The sequence below is a fragment of the Natator depressus genome, chromosome 18, assembly GCF_965152275.1.
Source record: "Natator depressus isolate rNatDep1 chromosome 18, rNatDep2.hap1, whole genome shotgun sequence".
Taxonomy (NCBI): Eukaryota; Metazoa; Chordata; order Testudines; family Cheloniidae; genus Natator; species Natator depressus.
Window position 1 is genome coordinate 17,423,859 of NC_134251.1, and position 26,335 is coordinate 17,450,193.

At 44.1% G+C, this 26,335-nt stretch overlaps 1 protein-coding gene across 6 annotated transcripts in view; it reads left to right on the forward strand.

Moving 5' to 3' along the window:
• Nucleotides 1–26,335, forward strand: part of CALML6 (calmodulin like 6) — a 69,026-nt gene that overhangs the window by 27,237 nt on the left and 15,454 nt on the right. Inside the window, exon 1 of one of the 6 annotated variants that reach the window (XM_074975507.1) lies at nt 17,298–17,409. The exons of 3 other annotated variants lie outside the window; for them this stretch is intronic. Coding sequence is in view for 2 of the 3 variants with exons in the window: in XM_074975502.1 (XP_074831603.1) it covers nt 21,397–21,399 (3 nt within the window). In the remaining variant the exon portion in view is untranslated. Of the gene's footprint in view, nt 1–17,297; nt 17,410–21,161; nt 21,400–26,335 lie in introns of those variants that run through there. 2 more of the 6 variants (XM_074975502.1, XM_074975503.1) reach the window with 2 other exon arrangements.

The window sequence follows — 26,335 nt, forward strand, 5'->3', positions numbered from 1 at the left end:
GCTCTAAGGTGTGGAGCTGTGGACAGATCAAGGATACTAATATTCAACAGGTTTCAGAGTAACAGCCGTGTTAGTCTGTATTCGCAAAAAGAAAAGGAGTACTTGTGGCACCCTAGAGACTAACCAATTTATTTGAGCATAAGCTTTCGTGAGCTCACAAAAGCTTATGCTCAAATAAATTGGTTAGTCTCTAAGGTGCCACAAGTACTAATATTCAACAGCCACTGGCAGCTGCTTCTTCAACATGGGAACATTTGATGATACCTCAAACTCTCTATTGAGAAATGCAACTTGCCATCTCTCCATTACAGATGTTAGATTTGCACTTGCTCTCAGATGGTGCCAATACATGTGAAAAGAGGAAGTGGGGTAGAGACCCAGGCAAGCAGCTGGGTGCAACATTATCAGACAGAGATTTCCTAGGCTGGGCCATGTTTATAATAAACACAGAGATGCTCACTGAGTTCTAAGCAACAAATTGGCCTCTTGGAAAAGGGAGATGACTAAGGGGAGAGGCAGATATTCTATCTGGGATTTGGCTAGCATCTATGGGCCAAGAAAGAGACTAAACTGAGTGGTGAGGAACTTGGATTGGTGGCTTCATCAGAGCAGGGAAAGTACTTCTTTAGTCTGCCCACATTACAGTCAGGGGAGTTTACTTAAGATTTATTTACACTACACTAGTGTAAAGGAGATCAGAATGTGGCTTATTGTCTACACCACTCCTACAGCTTCTTTCTTTCTTTCTTTCTTTCTTTCAGAACACTTTACAGTGTGTTGGCCAACTATGCTTGTCTGAGGCCTGGTCTACGCCTCAAACTTAGGTCAACCTAGCTACATCGCTCACAGATGTGAAAAATTCATACCCCTGAGAGATGTAGTTAAGCCGACCTAATCCCCAGCATAGTCATCATTAATTTGACAGAAGAATTCTTCTATCTACCTAGCTGCTGCCTCTCAAGGGGTTCATTTACTACACCAATGGAAAAAACCCATTCATCACTGTAGCGAGCATCTATACCACAGCGGCACTGCAGTAGCTGTGCCACTGTAACACTTGTAGTGTGGACATGCCCTTCCTCACATCACCCACTGACTTCAGATGGGGCAAATCACATGAGTGGTTCAAACAGGATTTGGCCATGTACGTGTTATGTAATAACACCATTACACTGCAGCCAGCCCTGAGGTGGAACACTTTTGCTAGTGGAACAACACAGCTTGTCTTTGTATTTATTCTGGTAAGTGAAAAAATGACTTCTTTATATGAATCTTGTCAAAGTCTGGCTGGCCCTTAAAAGGGAGTCGGGCTCAGCTTCACTCGTGATGCAGCAGCTGTCCCCCAGCTGATCCCAAATGGGTGGCTTAATAGCAGTTGTCGGACATAGCTGGATAAGGGTCATAAGGCCTACAGAGAGAGAGGGAGTGAGAGAGAATTCAGCTGGGAAGGAGGGGATGTGAGAAAGAAGGTTGGATGTTCTTGCTCTTGGAAGGGGCTGATAGGAGTCAGGTGGAAGGAGAACTGGTGAAAGCCACAGGGAGAGAGTTAGCTCCTGTCATGGCAAGACTGCAGGGGAGGCAGCCCTGAGTGTTGGTGTTCAGTTGAGGAATGGAACAGCAGGGAAACTTAAGAGGGACAAATGCTCAAGCCAGGATGAGTGGAGGTTGCTTTAGTTGGACTTTTTTTGTTTGTGGTTTTCTGTCTTCTGTCGGGGGATGCCTGGGAACCTGAGAGTAGAGTGGGGCTGCAGAGGAGGCCAGGATGGGTGAAGATACTGTGTTGAGAATTAGAGTTGTATGGGACACTGGTTGTATGGGACCTCAATACCCCATCAGGATTGAGACTTTAAAGAAGTCTGGCTGAAGGGCAAGGCACGAGATGAAGCAGACTGTTGTAAGGATGGAGTGGTTGGTGGCAGGGCATCAGATGAAGAGAGCTTGCTAATGCCCAGTCTTGGGGGGGCATGTTGTCCAGTGAGTCACTCTTCTACAATCTACATATGAAATTTAAAGGTAAGCAAGAGGTATGCGTTCAACCTTCTCTCTCATACAAAACTCTCTGACTTCATTTAATGCCCTGTTTAGACCCCTAGTGTTTGGAGAAAGCTACATGCTTGCCAGACTGCTTCAGTCCATTACAGGACCAAGTGGATATGACTACAGTGAAGAGCTGGGAGTTGAGGGCCCTGGATTCAAGCCCTGCCCTTGACTGGTTACTCATGTCCCCCACAGATTTCTTTGCTTCCCCGCAGAAAAATGACTTCTGATGGGGAAACAAAGGGAAGCCCGCAAGAGTGATCATGTGCCCCTCCCTAGCAGCACAGGCAGGTTGGTTCAGGTGCTTGGAGCAGCCGGTAGAGACATAAATCACCACTAGGATGGGGTGGCAGGGCCTGGGCAGTTGTGTTTGAGTGAGTGAGTGAGTGAGAGAGAGAGAGAGAGATTATCCCTCTTGTTTGCTATTGCAGCACGCTTGGCATGGAGAGGCAGGGCTTTGGGATGTTTCTGAGGAGGTAGACATGGGGCAGAGAAGAATGTAGCAGCCTGCCTGCTTAATGAATTGTTCCCATTGTCTTTGTGAATTCCTCCAGGAGTATAAAACAGGTGTAAAAGTGTTAAGGCTCCTTTACATTGCCAAAGTGGTGTAAAGGACAGTATGGCCTTATAAATGCTTATGGTGCTTTCGTGATTAGAACTGGTCTAAATTTTTTGACTGAAAAAAATTTCTATCAAAATGTGCTCCATGAACTGTTTGATACTGACCTTTCTGGAGATGGTCAGTAGCCAGTATACATTGTGAGTTTGATTCCCCAGTCCTCACTTGCTCTTCAGTTGCCTATGATGTAACACTGAGCATATGGCTGCATATATTTTTTGGCTAATCATAGAATCAAAGGACTGGAAGGGACCTCGAGAGGTCATCTAGTCCAGTCCCGTGTACTCATGGCAGGACTAAGTATTATCTAGACCATAACTAGAAATAAAGGTTCAAACCTAGCTACATTCCTGTTAGACAAAAGGGGGTTGAGGGTTTTCTCCCCCACCGCATTCCCCATCCATTGTATTGTAGTTTAAATAAATTACCAAAATAATTGAGACTGGCATGATTATATTGCATTATTTTAACAAATAAAATATGCAGAATTTTAAAATATTGTGTGCAGAATTTTTAATTTTTTGTTGCAGAATTTTTAATATTTTGGTGCAAAATTCCCACAGGAGTAACTGGCTCTGGGCCTTTAGGTGGGTCATTGTACATCTCTGACTTGGTTTAGCCCTTTCTAAAGGGGGGTGATAATATTTACCTCCTCACAGTCAGTCTGGGAGTGAGGGAGTAGTCACAAATTCATGCAGATATTTTTTCATTGGTGTTTCTCTCTCTCTCACCCTTCATTTATCTGTAGCTGTTTCTCTCTCTACTCCCCTTTTCACACTCTTCCTTATGCAGAACGTGAATCCAATGATGTTTTTGCACCAAAACCTTTTTGAGACTGTTCAAAATGGGGCAAACCAAGTCTTCCCCCTAATTACCACATGGAGCAACCCTGACTAGCCAAACCTCGTTTATGCTCAACTCTCTCCCCCCCCGCCCAACCCCCACCATCATGTCCCCTGCTACCATCACTTACTCTGAAAATCCCCTGGATTACCCACACAAAGCATTCGGTGTCCTCGCCCCCCATGCCATTTGGATAACTGAGCATGAGCTGTGTTGTAAAGAGACATCCGTTCCTCTCTAGTTTGCCCTAGTGTGGCTGTCTCTCTCGAAGGCAGAGTGTTTATCTCACAGTACAGACTGGGGGCTCTTGCTCAGCTGCTTTTCACCTTCAGGGATGCAGATTCCCTTGTAATGAAAGCATTACTAAAGTAGGGTGGAGGCAAGAGGAAGAATGCAGCTTTCTGGAGGTCCTCTGTCAGGCAGAAATTTCACAATACCCTTCAAAATACTTCATTAAATAACAGGTTTCAGAGTAACAGCCGTGTTAGTCTGTATTCGTAAAAAGAAAAAAGAAAAGGAGTACTTGTGGCACCTTAGAGACTAACCAGTTTATTTGAGCATGAGCTTTCGTGAGCTACAGCTCACTTCATCGGATGCATAGCATATCGTGGAAACTGCAGAAGACATTATATACACACAGAGACCATGAAACAAAACTTCCTCCCACCCCACTGTCCTGCTGCTAACAGCTTATCTAAAGTGATCATCAAGTGATCATCAAGGAAGGCCATTTCCAGCACAAATCAAGGTTTTCTCACTCTTCCCCCCCCCCCCCACACAGACACACATACAAACTCACTCTCCTGCTGGTAATAGCCCATCCCTCTTTGAAACCTCTCTTTATAATGCACATGATAATCAAGGTGGGTCATTTCCAGCACTAATCCAGGTTTTCTCACCCCCCCCCCACACACACACCCCCTCCAAAAACCACACACACAAACTCACTCTCCTGCTGGCAATAGCTCATCTTACAATGTGCACAGCAATAATCCAAGTTTAACCAGAACGTCTTGGGGGGGGGGGGGGGTTGTAGGAAAAAAACAAGGGGAGATAGGCTACCTTGCATAATGACTTAGCCACTCCCAGTCTCTATTCAAGCCCAAATTAATAGTATCCAATTTGCAAATGAATTCCAATTCAGCAGTTTCTCGCTGGAGTCTGGATTTGAAGTTTTTTTGCTGTAAGATAGCGACCCTCATGTCTGTGATTGCGTGACCAGAGAGATTGAAGTGTTCTCCCACTGGTTTATGAATGTTATAATTCTTAACATCTGATTTGCCCTTGAGGAATTCCACCATGATTTCAACAATTTCCATCCCACCATCAACCTCAGCCTGGTCCAGTCCACACATGAGATCCACTTCCTGGACACTACAGTGCTAATAAACGATGGTCACATCAACACCACCCTATACCGGAAACCTACTGACCGCTATTCCTACCTACATGCCTCCAGCTTTCACCCTGACCACACCACACGATCCATCGTCTACAGCCATGCTCTGCGATACAACCGCATTTGCTCCAACCCCTCAGACAGAGACAAACACCTACCAGATCTCTATCAAGCATTCTTACAACTACAATACCCACCTGCGGAAGTGAAGAAACAGATTGATAGAGCCAGAAGAGTTCCCAGAAGTCACCTACTACAGGACAGGCCTAACAAAGAAAATAACAGAACGCCACTAGCCGTCACCTTCAGCCCCCAACTAAAACCCCTCCAACGCATTATTAAGGATCTACAACCTATCCTGAAGGATGACCCAACACTCTCACAAATCTTGGGAGAAAGGCCAGTCCTTGCCTACAGACAGCCCCCCAACCTGAAGCGAATACTCACCAACAACCACATACCACACAACAGAACCACTAACCCAGGAACCTATCCTTGCAACAAAGCCCGTTGCCAACTGTGCCCACATATCTATTCAGAGAACACCATCACAGGGCCTAACAACATCAGCCACACTATCAGAGGCTCATTCACCTGCACATCCACCAATGTGATATATGCCATCATGTGCCAGCAATGCCCCTCTGCCATGTACATTGGTCAAACTGGACAGTCTCTACGTAAAAGAATAAATGGACACAAATCAGATGTTAAGAATTATAACATTCATAAACCAGTCGGAGAACACTTCAATCTCTCTGGTCACGCAATCACAGACATGAGGGTCGCTATCTTACAGCAAAAAAACTTCAAATCCAGACTCCAGCGAGAAACTGCTGAATTGGAATTCATTTGCAAATTGGATACTATTAATTTGGGCTTGAATAGAGACTGGGAGTGGCTAAGTCATTATGCAAGGTAGCCTATCTCCCCTTGTTTTTTTCCTACAACCCCCCCCGCCCAAGACGTTCTGGTTAAACTTGGATTATTGCTGTGCACATTGTAAGATGAGCTATTGCCAGCAGGAGAGTGAGTTTGTGTGTGTGGTTTTTGGAGGGGGTGTGTGTGTGGGGGGGGGGGTTAGAAAACCTGGATTAGTGCTGGAAATGACCCACCTTGATTATCATGCGCATTATAAAGAGAGGTTTCAAAGAGGGATGGGCTATTACCAGCAGGAGAGTGAGTTTGTATGTGTGTCTGTGTGTGGGGGGGGGGGGGGAAGAGTGAGAAAACCTTGATTTGTGCTGGAAATGGCCTTCCTTGATGATCACTTGATGATCACTTTAGATAAGCTGTTAGCAGCAGGACAGTGGGGTGGGAGGAAGTTTTGTTTCATGGTCTCTGTGTGTATATAATGTCTTCTGCAGTTTCCACGATATGCTATGCATCCGATGAAGTGAGCTGTAGCTCACGAAAGCTCATGCTCAAATAAACTGGTTAGTCTCTAAGGTGCCACAAGTACTCCTTTTCTTTTTTCTTTTTTCATTAAATAAATCACTCCTCAGGGTAGCAACTAAACGGGTGTAGCTCTGCTTTCACGCTTAGGCACACTGATGCCATCTTGTGGAAGAACAATAGAATAACAGTGGTTGTGTATATACAAGGAAGGGTTGTTCTCAAGTCTGTGCATGGCTTATTTATTTTTAGGGCCTTCTGGCTGGCTAGTAGCACTAATGCTGCTAGTCTAGTGTCAATAAAAGGAGCTGTTGTGGCCTTCATAGCTACACAACTATCTTCTACCTGTTTCTCAGAGTTCTGAAAATTCCCCTGGGCTTCGCCCCTTCCCTCTCTGCTTGTGCTGTGGCAACTGTCTTTCCAACTTGGGACACATGTTCTGGAGGAGCTGCTGCAGTGCAAACAGCAGCACTTCCTATCCCAAGGGCCTGAACAGAGCTGTAGAGCCCCCAGCACCAGCTAGATAGACTGAACTCCCATGCGGCAGGGTGGAGCACTAGTCGCAGAGGCTACTGAGCAGTCCAGTAGATTATATATCACAGAGCAAGGGCTGAGAGCCCTCAGAAAAAGACAGATAAACAAGATACACAAGTTGAGTGAGGAGTGGTGTTTGGATCCAGATCTGCATTAGTCTAGAGTCTAGATCAGATTTTAGGCTGAATCTCAGGAGATTCGAGCCCCAAAATGTCAGCAATTTCACTTGATCAGCTGCTATCACAAAATACGAGCCATCTGGTTAGGCAAGTTGCCACTGCTCCTGGGCCTGACTTTGAACTTCTCTCCCCTCAGCTTCTTTCCTCTTCCTGTAGTTACTATGTTGTGTGATAAGGGGGTTAGACACCTGGATTCTCGGGGCTGTTACTCATCCTCACAAGTTGTTTACATTTGTTTGGGTTTCTCCATTCTCTGTACAACTAGTGGTATTAACCAGATGTTCTGAAAAGCTTTACTGCTGCTTTGGATGTCCTTACCCTCCCCCCCTGCTCTCCCTCCACCCCACTTCTTTCAATTCTGCTCCCTGATTCCGAATAATATCACAACTTAGATCTTATGACTGCCTCTCCTTGTCTTCCCTAATTCAATCCTGTCCTCTATAAGCCTTCTAAAAATGGTTTTCAGTAACCAATTTGCTTAGAAGTTAACTTGCAAAAGCCCTGCAGGGATTTTTGCAAGCACAAAAAGTGGGGATGGCTTGGTGCATCCCAGAGCTGCGTTTTATTCAGAGTATTCCCCTATCCCTGAGACTCTTCAGCCTTTTGATGGCCTGAAGATCAGGAACTTACACCGGATCCACTGTAGTACAGGGAGCCTCCAATTCCTCACAAAGCAACTACCAAACACTGCTCATGCCGAATCCTCCACTCACTTACCTGAATGGTAGCATTTCATATCCACTTTGCAAAGCTGTAAGTGACAACACAAAGTGCAAGGTGCTGGTCAGTCAGGCCTGATGTGTTCTCATCAGCCTCTCTGTATATTAAAGGGCTCACATCACCCCCCATTACTGTAATATCTGAGCACCTCACAATCTTTACTGTATTTATCCTCACAACCTTTCTGTGAGGCACAACCTCCTGCCCCTCCCTCATGGCACAGATGAGGAATTGAGGTACAGAGAGACTAAGTGACTTGCCCAAAGTCATGCAGGAAGTCCGGGAATTGAGGCTGAGTCTCCCAGGTTAACGTCCTAAGCACTGGACAATCCTTCTTCTCTTGTGGAGAGGAAGTGGCCTGTGCCCATTGGCAGACTGCCTGCCATCTGAGTATATACTGGGCTGTGTGTCCGCCTATCATCAGCCTATTATTTCTTTTTTCATCTATAGGCTATTGGAAAGCTCAATGTATTTGAAAAACAAAACAAGACAAAACAAAAACACACACACCCTGAAGGAAAAAAAGGAAGTGCTGCAATGCTGAACCACTGTACTGCTGGCTTTGAAACAGGAAGCTTTTCCACCCTTCCTCTAAGTACCTGAAACACGTTAACTAATAAGCATTTGTATTCTCCAAAAGATGCAAAATATCTCACAAAAGACCTCTCATTTCCCCTGTCCTTAATGACCAGTCTTTCCTCAGAAAGTCAAACTCTACTTGTCATGAGCTCTTGCATTTTATTTCTTAGTATTCATATAACGATTGTCTGGTAAAATTTAATTGAAATTTTTTATGCCACACAGTAAGAGCTCAGTAAGGAATAAGGGAGAATCTGAAACTTTTCCCAGTGGTGTTTTGATGCACCACAGACCAGCCTTTTGTGCACTGGATTTGATTTTAAGATTTAGTATTCCATAAAGCATTTATTGCCTTCTCCATTTTTATAGAGCATAATTCCCCTAAAATACTTTCTGTTTCATAATCCACTCTCAATCTGATTCAACAGCTTTACTCACAGTTTGAAGCTTAGTTGCAGGCAAACTAAGGAGCCTGAGACATTTACAAAAAAAAATTAGCAAAAGGCTCAGTGAGCAAGGATGTTTCCAGCAGATAAGGATGATTAGAAGCAGAATCAAGGGAGAGCTGAGTGCAAGAATCTGAAAAATGAATGTATGCCAAATATTTTTATTTATATTTAATTTAAGGGAGCAGGTTTTATGTCTGTTCCACTCACCAGTGTTGTCAACTCTGATTTTCTCACCAATTTCGTTTTTGTTTCTGTCTTAAAACTCCAGCTCCTGGAGTTCTGTGGTCATCTGAGAATCTCCAAGTTGTGTTTTTTTAAATTAAAGTGAAGACCCTTAGGTTTTTAGCCTTCAAGGTTGCTGAGAAAAGCCTGAAAGCATGACCTCACAAAAACCTTGGACTTATTTATTTTTAAAATTTTCATGACATAAGCCAATCACATGAAATACTTGGGGTTGGCAATACTGTATTTGCACAGAGCTGTTGGATTAAAACAAGTCTATTGCCATGAATTACTGCAGAGGAAGACTTGGGTTTTTGTAACTTTGGGTATGTCTACACAGCAACTAGACACCCGCGGCTGGCCTTTGCCAGCTGACTCGGGCTGTAGGGCTGTTTCATTGCTGTGTAGACTTGTGAGCTTGGACAGAAGCCCAAGCTCTGGGACCCTCCCATCTCACGGGGTCCTAGAGCAGGGGTTCTTAAACTTCATTGAACTGCGACCCCCTTCTGACAACAAAAAGTACTCTACAACCCTAGGGTGACCAGATGTCCTGATAAAATCGGGACTGTCCCGATTTTTAGTTCTTTGTCCCGCATCCTGACTGATGCACAGTCGGGACGCCATTTGTCCCGATATTACGGTTTTGGCCGCTCCAGCTGGTTTTGTTGTTGTTGTTGTTGCTTCGGCAACTCCGCTCCAGCCGCTTTTTTTTTTTTTTCTCCGCTTGCCCCATGTGTCCCGATATTTTGTCCGTTTCATCTGGTTACCCTGTACAACCCTAGGAGGGGGGGACTGAAACCTGAGCCTGCCGTGGGGAGACAGGGGAAGGCAAAGCCTGGGATGGGGCAGGAGAGGCGAAACCCAAAGGCTTCAGCCCCAGGCAGGGGACCTGTAACCTGAGCCCTGTTGCCCAGGGCTGACACCCTCAGGCTTCGGCTCCAGGGAGTGGGGCTTGGGCTTCAGCCCCAGGCCCCAGTAAGTCTAAGCCAGCCCTGGTGACCCCATTAAAACAGGGTCGCAATCCACTTTGGGATCCCGACCCACAGTTTGAGAACCGCTGTCCTAGAGCCTGGGCCCCAGCCTGAGCCTGGAAGTCTACACAGCCATGGAACAGCCCTGCAGCTTGAGCCCCGTGAGCCCAAGTCAGCTGGTACGGGCCAGCCACGGGTGTCTAGTTGCTGTGTAGACATACCCATTGAAGGCTTCATTGGCAACTTCCCTGGAGCCAGAGAGCTGTACCTGAACTGTGCCTGCGAAGGAGCGGGGAGGTAAGGGGAGGGAAGCACACCAGTAAGGACTAAATCCTGGTCCCATTGAAGTCCATGGGAAGATGCCATAAGGGATCCTGATTTTCAGAGGACATGTGCTCAGCAGAGACTTAAGTGGGACCAGAGCTTGGCCGTAACTTGCAAGCTGCTGAGCAGCCCCTACTGCTATTAGAGTCACTGGTAGCTGAGAGCACTTCTCGGGAGGTGCTCCTCACCTGCAGGCTTAGGTCCATTTTACTCTGATTAAACAGGAGTAAGTTGCCTGCACCAACTGCTGTAACGTTGCTCAGTGGAGTCTAGCTGGCAGCATCGTGACAGCTCATATTATACCCTACGTAGATCCATGGTATCATCCAACTGTGCTTTTTTTGTGGGGTGGATGGGAGAGATGCAGCTGGAGTTCACACTAACTTCACTGGGTGGTGCTGAGCAACTTTGGGACATAGGTGCTGGAACTAGGGGTGCTGTTGCACTTCCTGGCTTGAAGTGGTTTCCATCATATACAGGGTTTACGGTTTGGTTCAATGGCTCTCAGCATCCCCACTATACAAATTGTTCCAGCACCCCTGCTTTGGGATGTCACAGGAGGCTTAGAGGCAAGTCTTGGAGTTTCATTCTTTCTGAACATGGATTCAAACCGCTCCTCTTTTCTGTTCTGAGGCAATGGGGGATGGAACTGAAGATCAGATTGCCACTTTCTCATAATTATAGCCTTTTGGAGCAGTAAAAAGCTTCTGCTTTCCCATTTTGTTAAAAAGCACATGCCTGATTCTCCCCTCAGTATAGTATTATGCAAGTGTTTGGAGTTACTCCTGATTTAAGGTCTGATCCAAAGCCCACTAAAATCAATGGGAGTCTTTCCATCGACTTTGGATCAGGAGCTTACACCGGTGTAAAAGGCCCCTTGGACCAAGACACCTGAGTAATTTCACAGTCTTCCAAACAGTCCTGGATTCAAACCAGTGGCAGAAGTGAAAGACTCCATATCCCATTACCAAAATTCCCTGAGCCAGCCAGTCCCAGAAGCACAGTGACATTTAATATAATTTCAACATTAAATTGAATGTTTAATCATCCACCCCCAACTCCAAGCCTTCATGTAAAGCAGATACTGCACATCTTCCCAGGAGGCTGGCTCATGTTTGGATCATTCCTTCAGCTGCACATTTACTTTTCTGTCTTACATTCTAAATAAAACCTCCCTCAGACATTGATCACTTCTTTGCTTGATTCAGTGGAATCTCTCCTTCCAAAGCACTTGCCATTTGCTCTGTATGGATCCCCAGTTTGTCTGCATTGTGGCCACCTACCCAATCAGTTGGGGCTAGCTTTGTGTGTAACATTTCAGGCAACTGCATTATCACTGAATAACTATTCCATTAAAGGGAAAAAATGAATAAACCCCACACAGATTAACACATGCTCCTGCTCTGAAGCCCATCTGTGTGCAAGGCTGAACCTCATTAGCTGTAACACTCTTCCAAGGAGCAGCATCAGCAGATTTCAGTCTGAACAGCAGGAGTAAACTTATTAGTGGCTTTTCATATCAAATAGCGCCAATCCCCCTGACAATATACTTAAATAAACTTGCTCTTGAACCACTCCCTTTATTTGGCATTAGCCTCAGAAGCTTCTTCTCTGGGGACTAGCATCCACCTGTCATTTCATTGGCCATTTGAGGAGCGCTGGCAGATTCTGGAAGGAACAGGTGCTGAATGTGGGGCCTGTCACTTGTTCCTCTTGGCAGAGGCTGATGACCAAGAGAATATTTTCATAAGAAGATTTACAGCAGCTAAAGCTATCTTGGGTTTAGCAGACTAGCAGTGTCATAATCCTGAATACTGAGCAGACAGCTTTGCTTACACTATAAAATAAGATTCCTTGTCCTTTGGTTGGATTTGCAGATGGGTATTTCCTGAGAGTGGAGGGCGCATGTTAAAAGGGGTGGATGTTGTATAAGACCTGGCCCTTGACTTGTTATACCAGCCATCTGTTCCTTTTCAAAAGCCCCTTCATATTTGCAAAGTGACCAAACAAGAAGCTCTTTTCTGTGGCCTATCTCTGATCATACACAATACCTTGCACTTGGGAATTTCAAAGCACTTTACAAATACCAATGTATTAAGCCCCAGAGCTCTTCCTTGGGGGAGAAGGCCAGTATCATCCCCAACTGGGGAAAAGGAGGCATGGAACTGAAACTCATGCATTGAGCTAAGCATCAAAGGTGAGACTAGAACCAAGAAGTCTTGCCTCCAGTCCTGTGCATTATTCAGGATTGAACCTGCATTGAGAGTGTAGGTAGAAAGAACATAATTATCTGAGCTAGAATTTGACTAAAACCCAAAGGACTGTATCCATAGGCAATATGGAGCTGATCCTACTCCCAGTGACTCTAGGCCCTACAAACACAAGTGGCATCAGTGAGAGATTTAGGATTCTGAATTGCTATGATTTTTATTTTTATTCTTTTTTCTTTAAAGGAAAAGTTTGTCTCATACCCTTTATCCTCTGTATCCTTCTCTGCATGTGTTTTTCCATACCTATCTATTGTTCATGAATGGTGGCTAACTGGTTAATAAACCTGAATTAAGCAGGTACAGAGTGGGTAAGAATGAGTCATTTGAGTCATTATCGCTCTGCTGTAGGTAGGGTTGAGTGTCTCTTTCTGTTTAAAGGTGGACAATTCTCTGTGCTCTAAAGTCTACTTGCTGACTCAGATTGACTTGAAATTTGCTGTGCCTTTTGGGAGTGATCGGTAGTTTCAGTGATCCAAATTTGGGATCACTTGAACAAGGGGTACATGAAATACAGCCCCCTTAAAACAGAACTTAACAAAATCAACTAGTTCTAAACTTTTTTTATGCACACCTGGTACTCAAGTCATAACTCTAATCACCCTTGAAGTAATCTCAGTCACTTAGCAGCTAGCTCAGCTAGTGCACAGTGCCAATTGCCCCTTTGGGGAAGAACTCCTGGAAGTTACTAACCTCAGCATTTGGAGCTATAGGTCAGGGTGGGTAAACTGCCAAGCCAAAGAGACTGCAGTGCACATGTGCAACAAAACTAAATGCTCTGTTGAAGCAAGAGGGTTTGCAGGTAGGCTGTTGTCACAGTTCCTAAGCAGCTAAAGGTGTGTTCATTGAACCCGAGCTGTGACCGTGCACTGAGTGTGAGCCCCACCCTGGCACTGTTCAGAGAATGGCGTGCTGTGAGTGCTTACACTCAGGATATGTCCTCTCTGCAAACTTAACTCAGGTAATTGGCATCTGGATTAGCCTAGCCTGGGTGTGAGCAGCTACAGTGAAAAGCCCTGCCTGACTTACTGTGTTCTCACTGGTGCTGAACTCCCATGTGGCACTAGGACATCTCGGCGCACATCCTAGGATTCCTTGTGCTGCAGTAAATTGAGCTTCTCTATGAATTTTTCCCAATGAATTGTGGGAGCAACTGTCTGTCCTTCTGCATGAAGAGAACTGTGGGAAGGCATTGGATGACTATCAGCATTCTGGTGAGTTAGTCCCCATCCTCACTGCAAAGCAGATGGGTTACTAGCCTAAGCAAAAGCAACACTTGGGCTTTAGCTTATAGCTTGGGTGGAAAGCAGCACCAGACTTCGATGGGAGGGTTTAGTGTGTGGACAGAAGGGGAAGGCCTAGTGGCAATGCCTGATTCAACTCTGCAGACCCTCAAACACTGAGCCCGCTCCCCGTAAGACACCCCAGACTTGCTAAATGTTGCCTCCCATTCACCCAGGCCCTGAGGATTCCTCCTGAGACACTGCCTTAGTAAGCCTTGGCGATCACCAGCCTGTTGTCAGTCCCCTGGCAAGAAGATACCCTTGTGCACCTCTGTGGACACAACCTACAGAACTGAGGCATACATGATCCTTCAATGCACACATTCACCTCTTGTCAGTCACAGCTCTGCCAAGCAGCTCCAGTTATCCCCTCCACCATTCAGTACATCTACCTCTAACAGTGAAGGCAGTTGAGTGTGTGCAGATAAGTGCTGCGGTTCCAATCTGTGGAGCACAACAGAAGTAATGGTATATTCCTGTAGCCCTTCCCCATGTCTCCTTATTGTGGCACCCCCTTTACTGATCTATTCCCAGGAACTATTGCCAGCTCCTAGGGTCAGAGTTAAGGTGGCATTGCTGGCGTGGCATATACCTTAACTTTGTATTTGCTGGTTTGCAGGGGCTTAAATTTAGCCAATCTCCCCATGCTAGAAGAACAGGAGCTCCCACTGGGCAATCTTAACACTGTATAACAAAGTTTGGGAGGCATCTGAGAAACAAAATGGATCAGCTTTTCCATGTCTCTGTCTCCTGCGCTTCATGAAACAGCTTTCCAAGTACTGTGCCACTTGTAGGGGCAGATTCAAGCAGTAGAGGTTCCTGGAAGTTTGGACATGTTATCAACCCTTTTCTTTCATCCAATTTATACTCTACACTACAGCAGTAGGGCCAATGAGGAAGTGTTATGTAGCGGCTAGAGCAGAAAAATGAGAGTTAGGACTCCTGGATTCAATTCTTGCTTTTACTACCAACTTGCTGTATAAACCTTGGGCCAAACTTTCAAAAGCACTCTCTAATTTGGGGATATCACAGTGTATAGAAGCCTGATTTTCAGAGGTGCTGAGCACCTGCCAATTCCAACAGAAATCAATTGGCACCCAGTATTAGAGGCTACTTTTGAAGACATGGGCTTTAGCATTTTTGTGCCTCAGTTTCCCCATGAAGGGAAGAGAAAACCAACAGCTATTATTATTCGTTATTTGTATTACACAACTGCCTAGGAGCCCCAGTCAAGGGCCAGGATCCTATTGTGATAGGGGCTGTACAGACACAAAACAAAAAGAGAGCCTTTGCCCTAAAAAGCTCACAATCTATACACACATTTCTAAGAGGCATATGCGGTAAGTGGGCTTTGTTCTGAGGGTCTGATGAGTTTGTTATGCTTCCTAGAAGCTCTTCACAGCACTGTGTCAGGTAGGTAGGTAAATATTATTGTCCCATTTTATACGTGGGGAAGCGGAGGCAGAAAGGACGAGTAACTTGCTTTCAGCTGGAAGCAGCAGTGTCATAGCTGTCAGGAGTTCCTTGCTCCCAGTCCTGTGCTCTTTCTCAACTTCAGGTTAGCCCTGCATTCTGCCATTGCTGAACACATAGGTCTTACAAACCTCTAAGTAGGTTTTGTTCATGTCAGTGCCCTGCAATTTCTCTGATGTCAGTGCGTAACAGGTTCCTTAATCTGTGTGCTCGTAAAGCAGAGCAGTTATGGCACATTTGTCCAATTACTATATAATCAGTTCTGGCAATTACAATACACTCATTTCTGGCTCGTCGGAGCTGCTATTCACGCCCCCATGATGAAGCGATCTGCCCCAGTCTCTCTCATTTATGATGACAGCCTGATTTGTACAGCTTTAGCAGAGTGGGAGGGGAGGTTACCCCAGGCTGTGGTTATACAGCTGCAGGAAAAGCCGACAACGATAATCAGAAAAAAACAACATTTTTCCTTCTAAAAAAGATGCATTTTTCCCTCCCATCTCACACAAAGGAGAAATCCAAAATTTTGTTATCGAGCCAAGTGCACCCCAACTGCCACAAATACCCATTCAAATAAATCATTGAATTTGCTTGACCTGCGTCAGGGCCCCTTGCTCATTGACTTCCTAGGAGTCTTTTAAAGAACAGGATTATAGGCAGGACTGTTTGCAGAAACAGCCAGTGGTACACACCTATTAGAGAATTTTGATAGAAAGTGAACTGTGAATTTGCAAATGCAAAGGATTCACACTGGAAGTGTGATCCTAAGAGGCATATTCAGCCAACAAAGGCTCAGAAACACCACCACATGACCAGCCCGTTCACTAAAAACTAGCCAACTCACCTAGAATTTCAGATGCTTGTGCACAAGCTAAGGCCATATAACATTTCAAAATTATTCTCGTAATAAATTTTCAGTCGCCAAGAAAATAGAGAAAATTGTCATCTGATCGCAGATAACTTGGGAAAAACTAAATATTTGCTATAATTATACATTTGCTTAAAATATGAGCTTAGGCCAGATCCTCAGCTGGTGTAATTATGATGATTTATGTTGACTTCAGTGGTACTATGCTGACTGAGGATCTGGCCCAGTATTAGGGTAACCTTTCTTCCCAAAGCTCTTTCTGAACTATGTAAATATACTCTGATTTCATCCACTGTTAAATGCAGCCACCTCTGGGCTGGAAGCTAGGCAGACAACCAGTGCAAGCCAATCGCACAACAGGTTGTGGAAGATGTGCGGGAGAGGAAATATTGCTCCAATCAACACAATCAGGGCAAAACCTGCTTTTATGAAAAATATTAGGGGATTTTTAAATACCAGGACTTTGGCTTTAAACATCTGTTCTGAAAATGACCCACAGGATAAACCATATGAAACTAAATCCCCTACCTTGGGAAGATAAAGGGCTGAGCCCTATTATTATATGTATTGTGGAAGCATCTCAGACATGGGTCCCACTGTTCTAGGCACTGAATGAACACACAAAGAGACGGTCCCTGCTTCAGAAGATCAGACCTGCTGACATTAGAATGTGAGTTCCAGGCAGTCTAAGTATTTCAAACCTGCTGCTTAATCCACAAAGCCAGCCCCTCCTAGATAGTAATGCATATATTATTGATAAGGAGAATGTATTTTGCATAGTGAATAAATGGTATTTGAAGGCAGTGCAGGAGGCAAAGGCAGGGCAGGGGATGTCTTGTCACTGCCTCCGACTGCGTTCAGTGTCTACTGATGCTTCACTTTGGATGTTGCAGGTTTATCACTTAATGTTTTCCAAAGATTATATTGCAGTGATCATAAATACCATTATGAATAAACCACTTTGATATTATTAAGGAGCTTTACTATAATGGGACATGAACTTGAATTTTATGACAGACCCTGGGTATAATTTGCACTGGGCTATAAAGCTCATGAATTATTGAGACAATTTACTTCCCTGCCTGCATTTCCTTCCTGAGTGAGCACATGTGTTATTGTGCTGCAAGCTGCTGACAGTGACGCAGGCGCAGACTTGCTCCAGCAGCATCTCTTCTCATCCCTGGCTCCAGCACAAGGCTGGCAGATCACAGCTGTAAACAACTGGCAAAGCCAATCAGATTGGACAGGTAAGAGGAAAATTGTATGCTGAAGAGGAAAAAAGTGAAGGTTCTGAGAGCTCTGAAGAGCGCCCTTCATTGGAGCTGGGTGGGGTTTTACCTCCATCTGAGACACCACATGTGGGGAGAGGGGTGTGCATGCACACTAATGATTTGTAGAAAATTTTAGTGATTAGGAAAATGGCTGGACTGCAAGCTCAGAAGTTTAACACCCTTTAGCCAAGCTGTGGATAAAGCTAATCTGTGGGACCATGTCTGTCACTTTTTAAAAATTAATTGTTTGCATTACATTAGCACCTAGAAGCCTCAACTGAGACCAGAGCCCCATTATGGTAGGTGCTATACAAACACAGAGTAAGGGATTCCACTGCCTCAGACTCGTGAAACAGATGAGACAGGATGGGAGGAGAAACCAAGGCACAGAGAGAGAGGAAGCGACTTGTCCAAGGTCAGCCAGCAGGTCAGTGGCAGAGCCAGGAATACAAGCCAGAGGGTGTGAGTCCCAGTGGAGTGCCCTACCCACTGGCCCACACTACATCTCCTCTTCCTCCCTCCCGCCTCCTTCCACACACAGATTGTGTTCTGTCAGAGTGTAAACTCTGCAGAGCTCAGACTGCGTCTTCATGGGTGTTTGCACAGCATTAACTCCACATGCCCTGATCCTGACTGAGACATCTTAAACACATAGCAGCACAAGATAGGCAGCAGCAGACACCTCGCTTGACTTGAAGGGCACCCTTTTAGGGTGGGCTGCATTAGGAAGTAAAACCAGTTCCCACACCAGTGCTGCAGGGAGTTAACCAGTTCCAGCACCCTTCCAGAAAGCATGATAGAGACCAGGTGGAATGTGGTCTCCATGGTCTTGCCAAAAATGCCCCACCATTGCTAACACCAATACAGCTCCCGCATAGCCCTAGTGCAGAGGGGCTGCTGGCACTTAAAACACTATATCTGTAAGACCTAGCTCAAGCAGTTAAAACAACATGGTGGTTAAGAGTCTAGCAACCGCCAGCAACCTGTCTGCACTAGGGGTTCCAATACTGCCAGCGCCAACAGCGCAGAACTAGTGCTAGTAACAGTGGGAAAGGTTCACAGACTTCCCTAGCTTAGACAAGGCTAGTCTCGCTTCCTGTAATGGTGAACAAATAGTTTTGTCCTGTCTACACTAGCACTTAAATAGTTTTTAACACTAGTTGAGAGGCAACAGGAGGGGTTAACCCCTGTCAGCAATGGCTGATTTTCGTAGCATAGATGGACCCTTAGAGGTGAAAGGTGAGTTTTGTATAGCACGTTTTATCCTTGGCTTTTCTGCTGAAACTCCCAACAGGTGGGCTGGTAATGTTCATTTTGTAAAATAGTTGGTCTAGAGACACATCTCTTGTGCATGCACAGGAGCTGCAAATGATAAAAGTGTCTGAACAGAAGTCCAGTCAGAACACAATCCATCCTAAGCATAGAGCCAGCCAGCTAGCTTGCTCCTCCTCATTTCTCAGGGTTCAGATTGCTCTGGCCAAATACAATTAAACCAGATTCATGGCCATTTAAAAAAGAAAAATCAGCTAAGTCTGAAAGCATCCCTGGCTTTCTTTCATTGAAACAATAAAGTCCTTTCCTTGTATTGGAGAAGAGCAAGGTCCAAGAGCCATAAAGCAATGTCCTGTTGGTTGAACTATTTTTATTTCTGGTCATAAGATTATGAAAACATTATGTTTAATGGTCCCTTTAATGCTACTGCTTTCCCAACCTCATGTCCTCAGGCCCTGCCATTTATTTCGCTTCCTTTTCTCCCGTTTGAATTCATAGCACAAAGGGACCATCATCCCAAGAGGTTTGTTATTTCAGTTGATGCACTTGCTATGCATCTTTCTGTCTTTAAATCCATTTGGATATTCATTGGCTATAGAGCCCATAATGTGCAAGTAGATACTGACAATGCGGCATTGTATTTAATCGCCCAGACTCCTTGCATTGTGTCTTTAGATCTTCCCATTGGCTCATTCCTCCTGTCCCCAAAGAGAAAAGGGAAAGTCAATCTTTTCTCTTGTCTATTTTTTTCTTCAGTGGTGTGACTTTTCCTTCCCTCCACACCCAAAGGCACTAGCTTTTTAATCCATCTAATCTTAATTCATCAAATGGAACTGAAGTTTCTAATCCCCTCCTCATGAAGGAAGAGCCTCTGGGCAGTGCACAATTTTTTCTGGGAATTATTTAACATATGAGTAGGAATCTATAGCATGTGGGCAAAGGTTCAAAAGGAAAACGTGCTACACACACACACAGTGCAATGCATGTACTCAGGTTAAAGGGATGCTGCCAAAGGGCTTAGGGTTCAGATTGAAGCTACCAAAAATCTGTAAATATGGCAGGGGATGTCACCTAACCAACTAGCCCCCGCCCCAAATAATAATAATAATTAAAAAAATCCAAAGCTTTGTCTCCAATCAATTCTAAGAAAGCTGTAAATATTGATACTCTGTTGCATTTCTCTACAGCTTTGCATTGGAGGGTTTCTAAGGCTGCGTTTACACTAGAGACTTTTAGGAAAAAATATTGGCTTAGTGAGACCCCTAGTGTAGACAAGACTGCAGTGGCTTCTAAGTACTTACATTTGCTGTTTCTCTTGCTGACTGCCATTCTCAGTAATGGGTCTCTTTGAAGCCTAGATAACTCTTCAGGTCCTGTAATTTCCGGTCTTCACCAGTTCCTTAACATGTTCCTTAACATGGTGGTAACATATTTTGGTCTTGTCCACATAATCAAGATCAGCACATGTTATAACATGGAATGGCCACTGCCACGCTTAAGCACTGTGCTGTACAGTTGTATGATCCCCACATTCAGTGAGAATTGGATCTCTCTTCCTCATCAGGACAATAAATAAAACTTTGCACTCACTAAAATAAACTCAGCACCTTTCAGCTGATGATCTCTAAGCACTTTACAAACATTAGGTAAGCTTCATATGAATTGTGCTTTCATCACTATAAAGTAGGTAAATAAATTCTTCCTATTTTTTTAGGTGGGAAAACTGAGACCAAAGTTGTTCAGGCCAAAGTTTTCAAAAGTGGCCACTGATTTTGGGTGCCCAGGTGGGGACACCAGGGTCTGATTTTCAGAAGTACTGAGCACCCGCCACCTGCACCTGCAGTTCAATTCAATAGGGCCTAGTTCAGGGATCGGCAACCTTTGGCACGCAGCCCGTCAGGGAAATCCGCTGGCGGGCCAGGATGGTTTGTTTACCTGCAGCGTCCGCACGTTTGACCAATCGCAGCTCCCACTGGCTGCGGTTCACCGTTCCAGGCCAATGAGGGCTGTGGGAAGCAGTGTGGGCCGAGGGATGTGCTGGCTGCCACTTCCCACAGCCCCCATTGGCCTGGAGCAGTGAACTGCGGCCAGTGGGAGCTGCGATCAGCTGAACCTGCGGATGCTGCAGGTAAACAAACCATCCCGGCCCACCAACGGATTTCCCTGATGGGCCGCGTGCCAAAGGTTGCCGATCCCTGGCCTGGCTGATCAGGTTCTCCATGTCTTGATTTGGGCACCCTGAAATGGGGACACTTCAAATCAGTAGCCACTTTGGAAAGGGTTCAGCCCATGTGACTTGTCTGCAGTTACAGAGGCTGGATTATCAGCCTGGTATAGATTATTGATGTGTTACACTGCCATCTTCACTTATTAGAATACCACCACCCCCAGGAAGGTGGAGAATGTAAAGAGAAAACCATCCTTAAAAATGGATCTTGGCTGTGAGCTGACTGTCTCACTCATGTTCTAAGCAGATGTAGTTAGAAATAAGATTCTTCCAAAAATAGGGTTCCCTGTCTTAAGCTCTTGAAGCCATAAAAGGTTTCCAAGACTCTATTTTTCCCTGGGGACTGATGGCCTAACCTTCTTCTACGATCTAAAAGGGAGAGATCACTTTCCATCTGGGGCCAGACACTGTTACTGGTAGGTTACTGACATCCTGTCTGAGCAGCCTTCCTAGACACTGCAAACATGGTGAGTGAACTGTCTTTCCTTGCTATCCTAAACTGTAATGATTGGAGTATTTCTTCTGTGGACCTGTGATATTGATTAAACACCTTTCAAACAACCTGTTCAGGACTTCATGTGAAAACCTATTACAATATAGACCTTTCTAAGACAAACGATATCAAAACAATGTTGAACAGCTCTAACAGACAGTAGACTCATATTTTGTTAATTGCCTCATCTAAAATTATTTAGACATGCTTGAATGACTACCTCATTAGAGAATTCTTGAATTTTTTAATATGTCCATTTAAATTCATTTCTCTTGCAAACTTTAAAAAAAGTGTTTAATAATTAAAGCATTTTCTAGGAAAAACGTGCAGGATTAATTCTTTATGAGTGGAGATGTGGTGATCCTGGAGCTTTCTGAAAGGTTATTTAACACCAACTCAGCATGTACTCTATGTTTCACAAAAGGAAAGGATGCTGTTTTAGACATTCAGAGTTTAGATGACTATAGCTCTAATAAATAATTACTGGCATTTATGCTGTGTCTCGTCTAAAGATCTCAAAATACTTTAAAAACTGGCTATAAAAACAGTGCAAATACAGAGAACACTTCACTCATTGCTGAATGCAGCCACCTCTGGGATGGAATATTGTGGCTGTTTAATATTACACAGCAATATTACATAATACTTTGATAGAAAGCAGGGAGCGTCCTGTGCTGAACTGAAAATACAGGAGGAAAGTACTAAGGATCATCCATATGCAGCTGGGAGAAGTGAAACCATAAATGTCAAATGGATTGTTCCTTTGTATTAAGGATCTGCTCTTGGTTTCATTGACCGCAATGCACAGAATCAGATCCTAAATGAAAATCAGCCATAAGTTCCAAACATCCCCTGCAACAAATAACCAGGGAACCAGCCGTTGTGGGGAAAATAGTAACTGAAATCATGAACAATCATAACCGTGTCAAATTAAGCTCACGAAAATAAACTCAAAAAAACCCATGGCTGGGTGGGTGGCTTCACTAACTTATCAGTTTCTTTGTTGGGTCTCATTGCTCTGCCTTTTCCTCTGTTAAAGATTTCAGGGACTGTAGAGTCAAATATCCAGACTGATGGCTAGATGCAGTTAGCATCAGGACACAAGGCAAGAACTAGGAGATCAATGCAACTTTAGGGTTTCTGCCTCATCAGAGGAAAGTGGAGCAGGAGTTGGAGACAGAGCATTAGTCTCCATTGCACATTCCCAACTTTGGTCAATTAATGCCACAATTAATATTATTTTCAAATAGGAGGTATCTTTTTATTTTGGTTTATCTTCAGTAGTTGAATTACAAATGCCTGAAAATAGCGATTTATAATGGAAAATCTGACATCCCCTTTCTGGCAAGGAGAATGGAAGGTGGCAGCTAAAAAGACTCTGTTTGGGGCCCAAATTCATAAACATTAATAACCTACATGAGTTCAGAAATCCCATATTTTTCCAGACTTTCCCTGTTCCATACAAGGTGAATCAGGTGGCTGATTATGAGGTATCACGCTGCTTGCTGCCATTAAGGATATGCTGGGCATTTAGGGAATTAAGAGATGCAGCATCAGCTAATGGCTAGAGCACAGGACTAGGCTTCAAGAGATTTGAGTGTTAATTCCATCTCTGCCACTGGCTTGCTTTTTGACCTTGGTCACTTTACTTTGCTATATTTTAACATCTACAGTGGGGGTTATGAAAATCAACTGACAGGTATAAAGTGCATTGATCTCCTCAGAGTGGAGACGCTAGACAAATGCAAAGTATTATTTTCACAGTGGGTAGAGAGCTCCTTGTTTGCTACAGAAATTTAGGTGGAATTCCCGAATCCCTCATTCACAATCTTATTCCCTGGTGGGATGAAGTGTTTCCAAAACTACTGAGTTGAGGAAAATCTTTTAAATGAGGATTTAAACAGTGAATAACTGCCTGTATCCTGGCATCTGAAGATGAGAAATTGATGAGCAGCACCCAAGCTCTCAGGAGCTATATGGTGAAATTTGAAAGCTGCTTAAAGCAACTTTCCATATGAACTGAAGTTCAGGGGAGGTTGAGAACCTAATCCTGCCTTTGCTAGCCACGCCCAAAGCTCTTACTGACGTCTGTTGCAGTATGTTGGCCTGAGAATCTCTGCTAGGTCAGGATAGGGTTGAAGATCTGGAGGGGCATAAAGATAAGTAAAAATGCACAGAAAAATAATCAGATACTTTGCATATTATTTATAATAATCATGAGAACTTTAGCCCCACTCTAGTCCCTCTGATCTTGAAATATTACAAAACCTTCTACAGACTATTAACCTGCATATTATAAAGGACCACTCACTCTTTACCAAAATGCCAGAACACAGCAGCAACATTAGGGAGAGACTGACTTTGGCAATGCCAGCAGTGGTAGATAAATTGGAATTCACATTTAAGAAGCAGGGAGAAGGGGAAGAGTAGAGAGCATAAATAGAAAAGGATGCCGTAGCCTCAGTAGCTAAAACAAGCAATTAGAGAGAGGGGGAGGGGAGGCCCTTTAGAGAATAAAATACTTTAACTTCCCTCCTGCTAGGAATGCAGGAGCCACGCCTTGAGTCTGTGCCTTTTCTCCACTCTATCTGAAACCACATTTCCTTCTTTCACTTCCTGCACTGTCATCAGCTCTTTCCCCAAGATGTGCTTTGGTAATGAGGATACAGGGAGATCTTCCTTGCCCTGGACTCTGGACCACGGGAGCAATGCTATAAACTGAAGCGCTGTGGTGAAATGCAGGGCAGATTGCTACCCGTGGCAGTTGCTTTTAGGCTGGCTTTGCAGAGCTGCCCAGGAGTGAGGCTGACACAGCTCCCGAACACAGATGAGCGCAGGCAATAATATTTGGATCTGGATCCAGATATGGATTTTGAATAGCCCTTTGGGATCTGAGCTTTGGATCTGAGGCCTTATGTGGTATGGTAGCTTTTCAGGGTCACTCTGCTTCAAATGTTGTCTCTGCTAGGGACTATCAGTTTCCAGGCAAGTTCTGGTGATGACTTAAAAGCCGGAAGAGTTGTAAAAGTGAAAGCATTCTGGGGAACAGAAGTCAGACTGGAATTGTTATTACTCCCTCAACCCCCTTAAACAGGCACCAGCCTCGCTCTAGTCAGAGGACTTTTGGTGGTTGCAAAACTGGGCCTTAGCACGGCCATTTCCCCTTGGCAAAACTCCAGCTCTCATTGTTCAGAAACCCATTCTCATAATTGCTGTAACAATGCAAGTCACTGAAAAGTGCAGCACCGCCCTCTAGTGTCACCCACTGGATTTGTTGTTTGTTGGTTATGTCCTGTCATGTGCTGTGCAGCACTATAAATGTGGTTAGAAGTATCATCCCAGCAGTTTTGACAAGTTAAATCTCTTACCAGGTTGATGTTTGCAGTGGGAGACCAGAGACAGAAACATTCAATGATCAGTATAAGCATTTACCACTCTGGACAGACACTAACATGTTTAAAACCTATTCAGGCTTTGTCTAGACTAGGATGTAAAGGTGTGTTAGAACAGGTCAGCTATCGTGGGCAAAATTTTCAAGTGATTTCAGCTCTTACATCTCATTTTCAAAAGTGAGTTCACCAATTAGGAGCCTAAGTCCCATTGGAAAATCAGTGGCATTTAGGCTGAGTGCCTCAGTTGGTTTTAAAAAGAAAAGGAGTACTTGTGGCACCTTAGAGACTAACAAATTTATTTGAGTATAAGCTTTCGTGAGCTACAGCTCACTTCATCGGATGCATTCAGTGGAAAATACAGCGGGGAGATTTTTATACATAGAGAACATGAAACAATGGGTGTTACCATACCCACTGTAACGAGAGTGATCACTTAAGGTGAGCTATTAAGCAGGAGAGCCGGGGGGGGGGGGGGAGAAGAGGGAGGAGAAACATTTTGTAGTGATAATCAAAATGGGCTTTTGAAATTGCTTTTGAAATTGAGACTTTGATTATTGTCAAATTTTCCTCATAGCCTCTCTCTGTAACCTTGTCTTCCAAAATCTTCCTTATAACCTCTCAGGTTCCCCCTTAAACTTCAACTCTTACTTGTATGCTGTCTTGTCTTCTAGAACATATGAGCATGTGGGTAAAATGTTCAAAATGCCTACCTGCCCATGTTCTATGACCTCTTCAGGATCATCAGAACTCAAAACTAGGTAAATGCGCAGCATGATGGCACAGAGAATTTAATAGGTTTCAGAGGGGCAGCTATGTTAGTCTGTATCAGCAAAAAGAACGAGGAGTCCTTGTGGCACCTTAAAGACTAACAAATTTATTTGAGCATAAGCCGATGAAGTGGGTTCTAGCCCACGAAAGCTTATGCTCAAATAAATTTATTAGTCTCTAAGGTGTCACAAGGACTCCTCGTTTTTTTGTTTTGTTTTTTTTGGGGGGGGTAGAGAATTTAATGTTGATTAGAGCTGCTTGAAAATATTCCAATTTTTAATGAAAGTTTTTGACAGAAAAATTCCTCTTTTCAACGACTTTATATTATAGGCTCTTTATCTTTTAATTCAAAAGTTCTCACACAAAAAATTAAAAATAATTCACAATTTTTTCTGTTTTTCTACAAGCTCTAATGTTGACAAATGAAGTAATAAAGAATAATTTGAACCACATATATACACTGCTGTTTTTTAAATTAACTAACTACTCAGGGAGAAAGATCTGGGTTTACTGTTGGTTTCAGAGTAACAGCCGTGTTAGTCTGTATTCGCAAAAAGAAAAGGAGTACTTGTGGCACCTTAGAGACTAACCAATTTATTTGAGCATAAGCTTTCGTGAGCTACAGCTTATGCTCAAATAAATTGGTTGGTTTACTGTTGGCAGCTCAGCTGAGAACAGCTGCTCAGTGGCAGTTAAAAAAGCAAACGTAATGTGACAATGTTTAAAGAATGGGATAGAAGATGCTTAAAA